Source organism: Zea mays, chromosome 5 (assembly GCF_902167145.1).
Source record: "Zea mays cultivar B73 chromosome 5, Zm-B73-REFERENCE-NAM-5.0, whole genome shotgun sequence".
In the NCBI taxonomy this organism is placed as follows: domain Eukaryota; kingdom Viridiplantae; phylum Streptophyta; class Magnoliopsida; order Poales; family Poaceae; genus Zea; species Zea mays.
In genome coordinates, this window is record NC_050100.1 from 6,961,685 (window position 1) to 6,974,731 (window position 13,047).

The 13,047-nt window shown below is 44.9% G+C and overlaps 1 protein-coding gene across 1 annotated transcript; it reads right to left on the reverse strand.

Annotated features, from left to right (window-relative positions):
- Positions 1-1,180: 1,180 nt before the first annotated feature.
- Positions 1,181-3,302, reverse strand: LOC103625869 (isoflavone 2'-hydroxylase-like). The gene is made up of 2 exons (NM_001319705.2): positions 2,298-3,302; positions 1,181-2,004 (listed from the first exon to the last, which is right to left on the reverse strand). Exons 1-2 carry the CDS (start codon positions 3,240-3,242, stop codon positions 1,384-1,386), a joined length of 1,566 nt encoding a protein of 521 aa, NP_001306634.1. The 5' UTR covers positions 3,243-3,302; the 3' UTR covers positions 1,181-1,383.
- Between the last annotated feature and the right edge of the window lie 9,745 nt (positions 3,303-13,047).

Below are 13,047 nucleotides of genomic sequence, written 5' to 3' on the forward strand. Positions count from 1 at the left end.
TGTTGCAATACCTCTAGAGGTGAACTGGACTAATTGTGGCAGAAACACATATAACCGTTGCAGTAGCCATAAGTATCCGCTGCTATTTAGCAACGGTTATTAATAGGAGTTACCAACGCATACGTATGTGTTGTAATACATCCTAGCAACGGCAGCATAGGCAACACATAATTATGCGTTGGTATAGGCCATAGCAACACTTATAATGACATTTAGCAACACATATATATGTTGCTATAGGGGGGTTTATTTTGTAGTGGGTCCACCACTGATGTAGACAAAGAGCTTCTTTTCTTAGTACTGAGGATGTATAGTAGAATTGGAGAAGAGATGAAAAATTGAGTGTGATGTCCTTGGAGTCTCCTTCACTCGCTTCACCTTCTCTTTCATCCAAGCTAGACAGGTAGAGAGTTAAAAGAGTGATTATATTTTGTTTGAGTATTCTAGTATTTACCTTAATACACATAGATCAAGATGGATTATGGTGTTAGTTAAATTAACTTACACGCTAATCCATCTCAATCCATATATGTTGAGGTAAATATTAGAATACCTAAACAAAGCCTTAGAGGCTGGAGACAGCACATATGCCGCAACATTGGTTAGTGAAACCACTTTTGAAATTGTTCAGGAAGAAAAGTTGATAAGCTCCAAAAGATAGAGTCTGAAAGACATTTTTCTGATTGGGGGAGTCGAATCAGACTTTAGTGAAAATCGGTGAAGTCAAATAGACTCTCTTTCCCCACCTACCGGGGAGCAACTCTGGGCTAGGCCTTGGGGGTATGTGCAATTAGGCTCGTTTTCGACTTCTGGCTGCAACTGGGCTGACCCACTGGCAAAAACATTGGGTGCATCTGCATCATCATATTCATATCATATAGTAGTACTGACATAAGGAAGCCTATGAAAAAAAACTAAGGGGTGTTTGGTTTCCAGGAAATAATTTTTAGTCCCACCATTTTATTCTATTTTAGTTCCTAAATTGCAAAATACGGAAACTAAAATAGAGTTTTAGTTTCCGTATTTGATAATTTAGGGACTAAAATAGACTAAAGAAGGGGGAATAAAAATTAATCTCTATAAACCAAACACACCCTAAACTAAACCAAAAAGATCGCCCACTATATAGTGAATCTTCCTCTAAAAAGGTACATATATAGTGAAACCGAAGCCAGCATGGCTCAAAGAGAAGCTAGGTTGATTCACTTCTTGTAACGTCGAGAAAAACAAAATTCACATCCATTGCAAGAAAAAAAAAGAAAATCCATTCCATACACTCGGCGAAAATCAACTAGTACAAGGCAAGTGAATATATATGCTCGGAACTCGGAAGCTACGTCATACACCCTTCAGACGATGCCAGCAATTCGATCCATGAGGTTTTCAGAGCCTCTTAAGAACACCACGCATAGCTGTACGCGGCCTGCACATGGCCTCCAACGGGACGGCCCGGGGCATGGTCAGCCCGCCGCTAGCCTTCATGTCAACCTGAGCTCCATCAACCGTGTCCCAGTCGAAGCACTGGAGCAGCGTGGCGAGCACCAGCCCGACGGTCCGCAGCGCGAGCGTCTCCCCGGGGCACTTGCGCCGCCCCATCCCGAACGGCATCAGCAGGCGCCCCTCGGCCTTGCCGCCGGCGCCCTCGAACCGCTCCGGCACGAACCTGTCCGGGTCCTCCCACACCGCGGGGTCCCTGTGGACCGCGTGCACGTTGACCAGCAGCATCGTGCCGCGCGGCACGTCGTAGCCGCCGACCGTGCAGTCCGCGGCGGACTCGTGCGGCAGCAGCAGCGGCGCGGCCGGGTGCAGGCGCAGCGTCTCGTCGACGATGCACTGCAGGTAGGTGAGGTGGGGCACGTCGTCCGCGGTCACCAGGCGGGAGGTGCCCACCGCCGCGTCGATCTCGGCCTGCGCCTTCTTGAGCGCCTCCCGGTGGTTCAGCAGCAGTGACATGGCCCATTCCGTCGTGGTGGACGTGGTCTCCGTTCCGGCGCCGAATAGGTTCTTTATCACAGAACAAAATTGCAGTCAGTCTTTCTCATGGTTCAAATATCCAGATCCATGTCTAACATTTTTTATCCTCGGGGAAAAAGAATTACAGACTATGTCAACATAAAGCACAACAAATTCAATATCTAATTTTAGTATTAAAAAAGACACCTAAATTTTTAGCGAATCCTATACTTTGGCGGATAGTAGAGTCCGGAGTGTTGACGACTAAACTGAGAAAACGGGCAACTTTTTTTGTATTTTGTGAGGATAAGAGAGTGACGTATGGTAGAAGAAGAAGCACTCACCGCGCAAAGAGCAGTGATCACAGTGTCAGTGTAGACCTCTGGCTCGGACTTCTGCAGAGTGAGCAGCACCGCAATCATGCTCTTACTTTCGCTCTCGTCGCCAGCGTCCAGCCTCCGCCGCTCCCCGTCGATGAGCCGCCCCAGGAACGCGTCCCTTCTGCCCACGGCGTCGAGGATCTTGTTCCTCACGCCGAACACGTCGAACCAGCGCAGCACCGGCAGGTAGTCCCAGCGGTTGGCCGTGCCGATGTACGGCACGAGCTCGTCGACGATCTGCTTGAACTCGTGGGCCTCGGTCGACATGTCCGAGTCGGCGTCGGCCTCGGCGCGGGACGTCTTGGTGTGCGCGATGGTCTCCATGAGCACGCTGAGGGAGAGCTCGAACAGCCGCCGCTTGAGCTGGACGCGCGCGACGCCGCCGCCGCCGGCCGCGGCGGCGCGGTCCATCCTCCGCACCATGGCGCGCACCTGCGCTTCGATGGCGGGGGCCATGCACCCGACGCGGTGCGCGGAGAGGAGCTGCACGGCGGCGACGCGGCGCAGGTTGCGCCAGTACGGGCCGTAGCTGGACACGGAGAGCATGGCGCCGTCGAAGGACGCCAGCCGCATCGACGGGAACAGCGGCCGGTTCGCGAAGTTCACGTCGTGCTCCGTGAAGCACTCCCTGGCGCAGTCCGGCGACGACACGACCACGGCGCGCCGGGTCCCCAGGCGCATGGAGAACACCGGGCCGTGGCGCGCCGCGAGGCGGGCCAGCGCCCCGTGGAACGGGGCCTTGACGAGGTGGAGGTGGCCCAGGAACGGGATCGCCGGAGGGCTCGGCGGGAGCCGCCGCCGCGAGCCCTTGGCCTTGGCCTTGCCCTCGCCGCCGGCCCGGCGGCCCAGGAGGTAGTGGAGCAAGAAGAGGGCGGCGGCGGAGAGGGCGGCGATGTAGGCCTTATCCATGTCTACCGATCGAGTGATGGTCTGGCTGTTGGGTGGTGTTCTGCAAATCGATGGATCGCGAGTTGGTGGTTGTGTGGCGCCATCCTTCGTGGCTGCATATATACACACACAGGGATTCAAACTTGACAAGGATCTAGTACAACTTGAAGTATAATAAAGTTTGGCAGACAATTTTGCACACGCAGTTGATGACGTACGTCCGGAGAGGATGGTTCCGGCCGGACGTATGCAGCGGTAGTATATAGGATCTGCACGATATTTTTCTAAGCCTGACCAGTGTCTATTATCTTGTTGCGGCTTCGTGGAGGTTGCCATCCCTCCCTCCATCGTCGCGGCTTTTTCCTGGAGTGGCAAAGACCAACCTGCACTGCGAGGTCCGTCGTCCGTGCGTCTTGGTCTTGGGAAACAAGCAATTAAACTCGATCGGTAGGATTAGTTAATGCAAACAGTGTTGTGCAGTTGATCCTTTCGCAAGTAATTAGGTTGGGTGAACATAAGGTTCATAGAACAAAGTCAACGTTGCAAATGGAATGGGATTGTGTAACATGTTAGGGCGAAACTACGCTATGGTTAGGAGGTGCAACAAAGTTGAATAAACCGGCAGAAACCGCTCGTTTTTTTTAAAGGATGGACGGTTTTCACCGGTTTTTAAAATTCGTTTAAAAATTTTAAAAATAAAAAATTATAAAACTAATGAATAATTATGATAAAAGACTAAATATTTTTCTAGTATATCTCATATTTACTTTTATTTTTAAAAGTAACAAGTATTTTTGGTTTAAAACAATGGAAGCCTGTAAAACAACGAAAATCGGTGAAATGTTGGTTTCTCGCCGAGAAATCTTTTAAAACATTTTATTTTAATTTGAAATACAAACCGGTCAAAAATTTTAAAAACCACTGGAAACTAGTTTCTCGGTGAAATCTAGTGGTTTTTCCGGTAGGTTTTATTGGTTTACCGTCTGTTTTTATCAGGAAATCGGTTTTAAATTTTTATTTAAGATGTCAAACCAATTGGGTTTTTCTGATTCTCATCCGTTTCTCGACGAAAAATGGAAACCGATGAGGGGCGGTGTTTGAAATTCAAAACGATATGGTGAACTACGACGTGAAAATGCATCCCTTCTCTGTTTTTTCCTTTTCCCCCTTTTACTTGCAAAAAAACAGTGAATTTGGTTAAAGTTTTATCGGATATACTCCCACGATATATGCACCCACGACACAAGTTCACTCACTCTAATTTGCTTCAGGTTCATCACTCATAACATATCAAGAGTATATTTGTCACACCCGGTTTTTAGGGGTCCAAAGCCCGGGCGCGAACATAATCACCAGGTGTGCTGGGACCAAGTCTCACGCATATGATGAATCATGGCACAAGATCGAATGTCACATCTTTATATATAACAGGAGTTCTATACAAAATAAATAAATAATTACATTATAAGGAGACAACGGTCCAGCAACCCAAAGTTGACTGGGAGACGACGTCCTAGACCTCTCACGAACACATCGCAGCATCCTCCAAACGCCTCATCCTGTGGTACCTGTTCTTGACCTGTGGGGGGGTGAGACAGCAAGAGTGAGCTCACATACGTTCATCGCTCAACAAGTTGTGGGGAATAATGTGCATGAACTCGCCAAAGGTGGGAGATCACGTGAAGTGTAAGGCTTACCAATGAGGATGGTTAGAGCTGAGCATTGCTTTTAAAGTTGGTCAAAATTTTATTAGCAGTTACTAAGTATAAGTAAATACCAACCCAATTAAGTAGTAGAACAAAAGTAACATCATCACCTGCGATGTAGTGCATATGACAAATTGAATTTAGTTCCATAAATTAATCATCAGAGAGTCCTGAGCTGCTCATGACCGTGAGCTCGGCTAGTATACCAGTTTTACACTCTGCAGAGGTGGTACCCTTTACCCACAAGTCATGTTACCCATCTGCCAAGGGATCGCGACTTCCCATACACCTCTACCGAGGAGGCGAGGCAGGGTAACACTACGAGGCCTTTACAAAGTTCCACTAGCTTCAGAAAACCCGCTACAGTTTATAGGAAGCTCCAATGCAGGAATCCCTTGCAGGACCGCCATCGCAGCAAAATCCTCTCGAGGGCCTCCCTACACTGACCACTCCCCTACTGCCCTTGCCCCTTTCGGGTAAGGTAGTCCTTCACTAGCTTTCCTAATTAGTCAGCCAAGGGCGTCCCATTAAACCCTTGTGGTGGCACGTGGTTCTCAAGTTAAGCTCTATGTTCCAATTAACATTAATGATCTTGACATGAACAGTAAATAACAACGGATAACAAAAGTATAATCATGAATAATGTATCTTCATACCCAAAACCACATAAAGCACTAGCAAGTACTACCCAAAAAGTTCAGTGGTAAACAAGGTATAAAGATAATCAAACTAGGGTAACCTATTGGGTCCCATCAAAATTAACCTATGCAGATCTTTATGATTAATTAGAACATGAGTAGGTAAAAAGAGGTGATCAAGGGCACAACTTGCCTGGGCCTTGAGATTCCAGGTACCACGATGATCTTCAGATGACACGTGTCCTCACTGCTAAACGTAGCAATACAGACAAACATGGTATAGGCTAAAATTAACATTACACCAAACATAAGTACAAATTGTGTAATAATAATCTACGTGTCGCTACGAGATCGTGGGAACAAGAATTACTAAATTCGGAGTTACAGTTAGAAAGTTATGATTTTATGGAGTTATCGAGTACCTAGAATAGATTAATTCGAATGGACAATTTTAATTCAAGTTTCATGGCTAAACAGTGTTACTGGTTGGTATACAATATTAAAATAAAATTATTGCAACTGGAATGACTCAATTTGAAGTTAAAATGAGAAAGTTATGAATTTCTAATGATTTTATGTGTTTTGTACAAGATTAAATAGAATATAAATTTTAATGTGACTTTCATGTCAAAACAGATGTACTATGTGATAAACAATAATATTATAGAATTATAGGAATCAGAATGAACTAATTTGGACTTAATATGAATTTCTTATGGATTAAACAAGTTTCTGCATTTATTTTTATATTAAAAATCTATTTTCTGATTTATTTTTCCTGTTTTACTGATCTCAGGACTGGGCGCCAATAACATAGAAACACATGGACCAATGTATAAAAATATCCCAGACTCAGATTCAACCCGCGGTGGACGGCGGGTTGGTTTATTAGAAATCCAGGGGCTTTTATGCAAAACGCTCAGCGCGAAGGGGTATGATGGATTCGCGGCCGCAGGATAGAAATCGGACGGCCCAGATTAAAAGTCGGCATCATAACTGAATCGGTACGCGACGATGTCCGCAGGATCAAAGATCCACGGTGGTAAACCCCCCTGGGCGAAACGCTATGCCCCGGATGGATCCAGCCCGATCATCAGTCGATCAACGGCCCACGGTGACTCTCTCCCAGATTTAAACCCATCCCTACATCCTGAATCCAATGGACCAGATGACTCCGTTCTCTACCGACGCCAGAGCGTGACGGCGCCGCCCACACGCGCGGCGGGGCCATCGCCGGAGTACGCCAAATCGAGGCCACGATGCTCCCTGCACGCAACAAGGCCCTGATTCGTAATGAGGAGGGTGATTCGAATACGATGGGGCTACTCACCGCAGCTGGAGGGCAATGGAGGGAGCTGGCTACGGAGAAGAGCGGACCCGCGGCGGCGCTTGAGCTACGGCGAGCGATTCCGACGTCGCCGGCCCCCAATCGCACCCGGAAAGGTCACAGAAGGTTTCCAGACGTGCAGGCGACACCAATCGAGCACTTCCCCGGAACCAGAACGCGATAACAGGGCCAAAGGGCGGCGGCTGTAGCTATCTCTCTTTCCTGTTCCTCATGGTAATGATGCTGGGCATGGTTAGGGATGAGCAGGGCGCAACAACGCGATATAAATCACCCGAGGCAATACGTGGATTACAGCAGTCATTGCGCGACGGACTCGGTCTCCCTCGCGCGAAGACCGTGAATCCCAGTAGAAATCGCGTGGAGTTTGTTTTGGTCGCCCGCGAGGAAGACGGACCTGGTAGATGGGCCCCACCGGCAGTGGCACAAAAGGGAAACGCGCAGAGGTGAACCGAGGATGACAAATCGGGCCCACCCGTAGGTGTCCAAGGCGCACGCGAGATCTTCCTGACCAATGGGCCCCGGTTGTCTGCGACGTTGGCTCGAGCGAGTGGACAAAGAGGCTGGGCGCGGGGTGACTGACCTGCGGGTCCCGCCTGTCGGCGCTATGGTGGGAGCTGGGCCGCACGAGGTAAAGAAGTGGGCCAGAACTGAGGCAGTCGGCCCATGTAGGTCTTCTATTCTTTTTCTTTTTATCTTTTCTCCCTATATTTCAAACTCTAGTATTTGAATTCAAATTTGTTTGTGATTTCAAACCCAGGTTAAATTCCCAAATAAGGTTCCAGTAGGAAGAATTATAAGCACTCATATATATTTTTCTTTGCATATTATTTTCCTTGTTATTTACTCATGGAAGGAATTCCTTTCTATTTTCTATTCTATGTTTTCATTTGAAATTTTGAGGTCAAGTTTAAACTATGATTCTTTATTCCAATAAAATGTATCACAACAATTTCTTCAGTGTGATATGTATTTTTCTTTATTTATTTATTGGTTATTTGACTATTATTATCTGATTTATGAAAAGAAAAGGAAACTAATAAATCTTCAAAGGTTTCAAAAGAAAAATTCCCAAAACACTAACCTGAATGTATTTATTTATTTATATCATTATTTTTTTCCAATGTAAAATTTTGGGCATTACAAATCCTACCCCCCTTATATATAATCTCGTCCTCGAGATTAGTAGAAAGAGGAATGTAGAAAGTTTGGTTAGCTTTTTTTAGTCTTTTTTTTAGTTTCTAATTGGTTCCAATAACAAAAGGTTCCTTTTCCTTTAATATTAATTAGTAGGTGATTAAGAAGGCGTAAGCATCTTTTATCTCATGCCATTTAGTAGGCAAGGTGGGGGTGGTTATAGCGATGATAGGTTGGGGTAAGAAAGGTTAGAGTAAGGAAAGACTCCATTTTAGATGGTGAATCTTGATTCATATGAAGATCTGGTTCTACTCATATTCTTCGTTGTCGAGGTTGACCTTCTTCTTTCCTTCAGTCTTGGCGTGATCATCTGAGTTAGAGACATATTGTTAAGATATATGTGGGTAGGTCAGGGCAAGAATAGCCTGGGGCAAGACAGTTTATGGTGAGAAAGGACTCCTTGTTGGGTGGTCATGCCTCTTGCTGATCGAGTTTGACTTCTCTTCTTTCTTAACGAGGTTGATCCTTTTCCTTTTCCAATCTTGCTCTTTGGTGTCTCTATCCGGGATTGGGACAAGAGGCTAAGATAGATCTATTATGTAGGTCAAGTTGTTGGATATGGCCGAGTTAATCTAGGTCACCAATTTAGGCTTAAGTGTATGGACTTATCCTTTGTACCAGCATTAAGTAACCCTCACAAGGTTAAATCATAATAGATTAGATAGGGCCTAATTTTTGTCGCCAACATTATCTAACTTATTTAAGTAACTCAAATTTGGATTAGATCATGGTTGTTATTCTAGAGTGGGATCAATATGATAATTAGGGCAAGATAAATCCATAAGGATAAGGTAGAATCCTTTGAGGTTAGTTAGATCTATTAAGATGGGATAAGTAAAGTGGTTAGGATAAGATGAATCCTTCAAGATAAGATGAATCTATTAAGATAAGAGAATATTTTTAAGATAAGATGGATCTATGAGTGTAGGATAGAATCTCTTAAGATGAGATGGATATTGTTAGGCTAGATACTTTAATGGGGGATAATCTAGTTTATCTAGTTATTTTATAAATATATTTTTTTTATACCTATGTGTATATGCAGATGTAATTGTGGACATTACTCCACAACTCATCACACTCAATCAAAGATCCAAATCAGACAAGTACCATAAGGACAAACACTGAAGTATACAAATATCTACAAAAATAGTTTTGCTTTTGTTCCTAAGATTAGGTCTCCTATTCCTAAAGGTCACTTTAGGTTAAGGATTTCAAAGTGTGAAATCCACATTTTTCTTTAGAAAGAAAAAGGTAAGAATAATCAGAGTAAAGCGGAATTAGATGAGAAAAGATTAAGATAAGTTTAGAAAAGAATCAGAGTAGCAGAGGTAAGTAGATAATAGTTGTCCATTTCTATCTAGGTTTCGTCCTACAGTCAACATTCCTCTGATACCACTTCTGTCACACCCGGGTTTTAGGGGTCCAAAGCCCGGGCGCGAACATAATCACCAGGTGTGCTGGGACCAAGTCTCACACATATGATGAATCATGGCACAGGATCGAATGTCACATCTTTATATATAACAGGAGTTCTATACAAAATAAATAAATAATTACATTATAAGGAGACAACGGTCCAGCAACCTAAAGTTGACTGGGAGACGACGGCCTAGACCTCTCACGAACACATCGCAGCATCCTCCAAGCGCCTCATCCTGTGGTACCTGTTCTTGACCTGTGGGGGGGGGGGGTGAGACAGCAAGAGTGAGCTCACATACGTTCATCGCTCAACAAGTTGTGGGGAATAATGTGCATGAACTCGCCAAAGGTGGGAGATCACGTGAAGTGTAAGGCTTACCAATGAGGATGGTTAGAGCTGAGCATTGCTTTTAAAGTTGGTCAAAATTTTATTAGCAGTTACTAAGTATAAGTAAATACCAACCCAATTAAGTAGTAGAACAAAAGTAACATCATCACCTGCGATGCAATGCATATGACAAATTGAATTTAGTTCCATAAATTAATCATCAGAGAGTCCTGAGCTGCTCATGACCGTGAGCTCGGCTAGTATACCAGTTTTACACTCTGCAGAGGTGGTACCCTTTACCCACAAGTCATGTTACCCATCTGCCAAGGGATCGCGACTTCCCATACACCTCTACCGAGGAGGCGAGGCAGGGTAACACTACGAGGCCTTTACAAAGTTCCACTAGCTTCAGAAAACCCGCTACAGTTTATAGGAAGCTCCAATGCAGGAATCCCTTGCAGGACCGCCATCGCAGCAAAATCCTCCCGAGGGCCTCCCTACACTGACCACTCCCCTACTGCCCTTGCCCCTTTCGGGTAAGGTAGTCCTTCACTAGCTTTCCTAATTAGTCAGCCAAGGGCGTCCCATTAAACCCTTGTGGTGGCACGTGGTTCTCAAGTTAAGCTCTATGTTCCAATTAACATTAATGATCTTGACATGAACAGTAAATAACAACGGATAACAAAAGTATAATCATGAATAATGTATCTTCATACCCAAAACCACATAAAGCACTAGCAAGTACTACCCAAAAAGTTCAGTGGTAAACAAGGTATAAAGATAATCAAACTAGGGTAACCTATTGAGTCCCATCAAAATTAACCTATGCAGATCTTTATGATTAATTAGAACATGAGTAGGTAAAAAGAGGTGATCAAGGGCACAACTTGCCTGGGCCTTGAGATTCCAGGTACCACGATGATCTTCAGATGACACGTGTCCTCACTGCTAAACGTAGCAATACAGACAAACATGGTATAGGCTAAAATTAACATTACACCAAACATAAGTACAAATTGTGTAATAATAATCTACGTGTCGCTACGAGATCGTGGGAACAAGAATTACTAAATTCGGAGTTACAGTTAGAAAGTTATGATTTTATGGAGTTATCGAGTACCTAGAATAGATTAATTCGAATGGACAATTTTAATTCAAGTTTCATGGCTAAACAGTGTTACTGGTTGGTATACAATATTAAAATAAAATTATTGCAACTGGAATGACTCAATTTGAAGTTAAAATGAGAAAGTTATGAATTTCTAATGATTTTATGTGTTTTGTACAAGATTAAATAGAATATAAATTTTAATGTGACTTTCATGTCAAAACAGATGTACTATGTGATAAACAATAATATTATAGAATTATAGGAATCAGAATGAACTAATTTGGACTTAATATGAATTTCTTATGGATTAAACAAGTTTCTGCATTTATTTTTATATTAAAAATCTATTTTCTGATTTATTTTTCCTGTTTTACTGATCTCAGGACTGGGCGCCAATAACATAGAAACACATGGACCAATGTATAAAAATATCCCAGACTCAGATTCAACCCGCGGTGGACGGCGGGTTGGTTTATTAGAAATCCAGGGGCTTTTATGCAAAACGCTCAGCGCGAAGGGGTATGATGGATTCGCGGCCGCAGGATAGAAATCGGACGGCCCAGATTAAAAGTCGGCATCATAACTGAATCGGTACGCGACGATGTCCGCAGGATCAAAGATCCACGGTGGTAAACCCCCCTGGGCGAAACGCTATGCCCCGGATGGATCCAGCCCGATCATCAGTCGATCAACGGCCCACGGTGACTCTCTCCCAGATCTAAACCCATCCCTACATCCTGAATCCAACGGACCAGATGACTCCGTTCTCTACCGACGCCAGAGTGTGACGGCGCCGCCCACACGCGCGGCGGGGCCATCGCCGGAGTACGCCAAATCGAGGCCACGATGCTCCCCGCACGCAACAAGGCCCTGATTCGTAATGAGGAGGGTGATTCGAATACGATGGGGCTACTCACCGCAGCTGGAGGGCAATGGAGGGAGCTGGCTACGGAGAAGAGCGGACCCGCGGCGGCGCTTGAGCTACGGCGAGCGATTCCGACGTCGCCGGCCCCCAATCGCACCCGGAAAGGTCACGGAAGGTTTCCAGACGTGCAGGCGACACCAATCGAGCACTTCCCCGGAACCAGAACGCGATAACAGGGCCAAAGGGCGGCGGCTGTAGCTATCTCTCTTTCCTGTTCCTCACGGTAATGATGCTGGGCATGGTTAGGGATGAGCAGGGCGCAACAACGCGGTATAAATCACCCGAGGCAATACATGGATTATAGCAGTCATTGCGCGACAGACTCGGCCTCCCTCGCGCGAAGACCGTGAATCCCAGTAGAAATCGCGTGGAGTTTGTTTTGGTCGCCCGCGAGGAAGACGGACCTGGTAGATGGGCCCCACCGGCAGTGGCACAAAAGGGAAACGCGCAGAGGTGAACCGAGGATGACAAATCGGGCCCACCCGTAGGTGTCCAAGGCGCACGCGAGATCTTCCTGACCAATGGGCCCCGGTTGTCTGCGACGTTGGCTCGAGCGAGTGGACAAAGAGGCTGGGCGCGGGGTGACTGACCTGCGGGTCCCGCCTGTCGGCGCTATGGTGGGAGCTGGGCCGCGCGAGGTAAAGAAGTGGGCCAGAACTGAGGCAGTCGGCCCATGTAGGTCTTCTATTCTTTTTCTTTTTATCTTTTCTCCCTATATTTCAAACTCTAGTATTTGAATTCAAATTTGTTTGTGATTTCAAACCCAGGTTAAATTCCCAAATAAGGTTCCAGTAGGAAGAATTATAAGCACTCATATATATTTTTCTTTGCATATTATTTTCCTTGTTATTTACTCATGGAAGGAATTCCTTTCTATTTTCTATTCTATGTTTTCATTTGAAATTTTGAGGTCAAGTTTAAACTATGATTCTTTATTCCAATAAAATGTATCACAACAATTTCTTCAGTGTGATATGTATTTTTCTTTATTTATTTATTGGTTATTTGACTATTATTATCTGATTTATGAAAAGAAAAGGAAACTAATAAATCTTCAAAGGTTTCAAAAGAAAAATTCCCAAAACACTAACCTGAATGTATTTATTTATTTATATCATTATTTTTTTCCAATGTAAAATTTTGGGCATTACAAT